Source organism: Chelonus insularis, unplaced genomic scaffold (assembly GCF_013357705.1).
Source record: "Chelonus insularis isolate UGA/USDA-ARS -01 unplaced genomic scaffold, ASM1335770v1 contig_72_pilon, whole genome shotgun sequence".
Taxonomy (NCBI): Eukaryota; Metazoa; Arthropoda; class Insecta; order Hymenoptera; family Braconidae; genus Chelonus; species Chelonus insularis.
The window spans coordinates 27,983-31,292 of NW_023276729.1; the positions used below are offsets into that span (position 1 = coordinate 27,983).

At 35.2% G+C, this 3,310-nt stretch overlaps 1 protein-coding gene across 1 annotated transcript; it reads left to right on the plus strand.

The window, feature by feature from the left end:
- The first annotated feature begins 1,083 nt into the window (after window positions 1-1,083).
- LOC118071098 (histone-lysine N-methyltransferase SETMAR-like) lies at window positions 1,084-2,350 on the plus strand. The gene is made up of 2 exons (XM_035090056.1): window positions 1,084-1,698; window positions 1,901-2,350. The coding sequence occupies exons 1-2, from the start codon at window positions 1,084-1,086 to the stop codon at window positions 2,348-2,350; spliced, it is 1,065 nt and encodes a 354-aa protein (XP_034945947.1).
- The last annotated feature ends 960 nt before the right edge of the window (window positions 2,351-3,310 follow it).

Here is a 3,310-nt window from a genome sequence, read left to right on the forward strand (position 1 = left end):
CAGTAAGTGGCTTGACTTCTTTTGGTGAATTCAGTTGCGTATAAGTCACAATATCTTAGAGGGAAACTCAAACGTTTCCATGGGATTGACCACAAGTCCTGCTGACTTATACCCTGAATTAGTATTGTCAAAGTGATGATCACTTTGCTACAGATCAAATACGTAAACGGTCATACTATCAAATCTTTGTGAAATTCAGTCACGAATTTCTACTGACTAAACGATTTGATCTGTTTCATTTTCAACTCAGATATATCAAGTTTGGAATCAAGTGCGTACACAGCTACAATTTTCAGTAGATTCATCACGAATCTCAACGAACATAGATTATCAGCTGGTTAAACCACTTGATTTACATACATTTTCAAGTTTTACTCAATTCTTCTAATGTATCATGGGTCTAAACACTGCATAATCTTTCAGTTAACGACCAAAATTCACATTTATTCATATTTCAGCGATATTCATCTTCGAGAAGCTGTGAAACTTCGTACGCTGCGGCCAGTCGTGTCGACGTGCTAAAAGCAAATTATTATTAGTTTTATTGTCATATTTTAAATAGATTCATTAGTTGTCTTACAAGATAAAATCTTATTAAATTATTAAAGATTATATTATTAATATTCGAATTGATTAATTATTTAAGTATTTTTAACACTAGTGGATTGGAGACTAAATAAATTAGTTTTTTTCTTTCATAATGGAATTAATTGAAGTACTTCATTATTAGCTTTGGCTATTAACGCTCAAAGCTTTAGTTTCATTCTATAAAAATAATTTCTGTTATCGGGAAGTAGCTCCTTTTACTTCAGAATTCATTAATATTTTGGTTAAAATATATTTATTGAGTTATTCTTGTATTAAACAAGAATACTTATATTTTATCTAGCGTTGAATGATCGCATGTATAGTTCGATTTCCTCCCAAAAATTGGCCTCATTTGTTATTGCAGTTCATCGTGAATGTCGTTAGGTGACAATTTGTTTACGGCGTTACTATAGCTTTTGTTGCTTAAATAAATATCTATACGCTTCCTAGTTGTACATTCATTATATCGTTAAGACTTTTATTGAATTTTGCAAAATGGCTATATACGAACAATATGAATACGTAGATATGATACGCGTGCTTCATGAGTGTCATGAAAACGTAGTAGACGCAGCAAGATTGTATGCCGAACGCTTCCCTGATCGTGATCGTCATCCATGCATTCAAGTCCTTAATCGCCTCCAAGATCGTATCCGCAATCATCGGCCCATCGTTCCAGTTCCTTCGAGAGATGTTGGTCATCCTCGAAATCACAGGCGAGATGCACAAATTCTCAATTACTTTGATCGTCATCCTGAATCAAGCACTAGAAGGGCTGCACGGCACCTCAACATCAATCACGTCACAATCCATAAAACTTTGAAACATGACGGTTTTTATCCCTATCATTATACTCCTGTACAATATCTAGAGGATGGTGATCTACCTGTTAGACTTCGGTTCTGTCGATGGTTCAGACGACAAGTGCGGGATGAAGACTTTCTAAAAAACATTCTTTGGACTGATGAGGCTATCTTCCGGCAAGATGGCCCATACAATTTACACAATGAGCACATATATGCCCATGAAAATCCGAGATGTGTCCGTGAAAAAATAACTCAGCGTCGGTTTCAAGTTCACGTCTGGTGCGGCTTGATTCATAATCAATTGGTAATTAACATCTTTTAAGTTTATTTTAACAGTATTTCCAAGCGAATTTCATTATCAGTATATTTTTAGAGCATTAACGTTAAAAAATAACAAGAAAATATAGTTTTTTTTTCATTCTTTGATTTTTTTAGTCTACTGTGGTTCTTTTTCTGACACGCAAAAATGTTGTAAATGATTCTAAGATACCAATCCTATATAACAGATCGGTCCAGTCATTCTACCGAATGCCGTCAATGGGGACGTTTACCTGGAGATTTTACGTGATCTCCCACAGCTGCTAGAAGACGTACCTCTGCAAAGAAGAGCAAACATTATCTGGCAGCAGGATGGTGCGACTGCTCATCGACGTAGGGATGTACTGAATTGCTTGGATAATCTATTTCCTGATGGATGGATAGGTTTGGAATCATGGTATCGAGAGTGGCCCCCCAGATCACCAGATATGACGCCGTTAGATTTCTTCTTGTGGGGATACCTCAAGGATAAAGTGTATGCTACTCCGGTACTAGATGAAGAAGATCTTCAAAATAGAATAATAGAAGAAGCCTTAGCCATTCCTCCAGAAATGATTAAACGAGCAACGAACAGAGTGTTAACCGTCGTCAATCAGTGTATTGAAGAAGATGGTGGTCACGCAGAGCAGCTACGATAGGCTGGAATGAAAAAGTTAGACGATTGGCGTGTCCCATATACGGGCACACACGAGCACATAAGTATGATAAACATTGTACCCTTGCACTCGTGTGTGCCCGTGTATGGAATACGCCAATCGTCCCCATGATGATAGAATAGTTGCCAGTTTGATTATCATTGGTCATTTAGTATCTTTTGTTGAATTTGAGTTTAGTTTCTTTTGTTGAATTTTGACAACTTTTTGGAAAACTTAATGTGACAATAGCTTTAAGATCATGTAAGATGAGTCATCAGAATGAAGCTTGATTGCTTTGTTGTAATTGATCCTTTATTTACTGATTCACTAGTCTAATTTGATTAACTAAGTCATCATTCGGTTCATCTTCATGTGCTATTCTCTATTGTCATATTAGTTTTCTTACCTGTTCTCCAACATCATAAGTTATTAGTCTTAAAACACTATTTTTTACCCACACAGTATACATAATAAAAGGTGTAAGAAGACAGATCAGATACCGGGTCGGAGGGCAAGGAAAAAACTCAATATAACAATAGCAAACAGTCTATGTAAGATAAGTTATTAAAATAAAGCTTAAATGATTTTTTATAAATAAATCGTTCATTCAATAATGCACTAGTTGATGACGATCGACTAAGTCATCATTATATGTATTTCTATGTGTTATTTCTATGATTATATGAGTTTCTTGACATGCCTTCTGGCCTCGTATGTTTTTGATCTTTGAAGTCTGTTTTCTATCCACACAATGTATGGTAAAAAGTGTAAGCAGAGAGATCAAAAGCTGGGTTAAAGGGCATGTAATGAATTTCATCAAAAAGTAGCATAAAGTACTTGTCAAATGTCATCAGAATATAGCTTAGTTAATTTGTCGAAATTAAACGTTCATTCACTCTTCCAACCTAATTAACTGAGTCATTATTTAGTTTATCTTCATGTGCTATTTTTCATTGTCACATT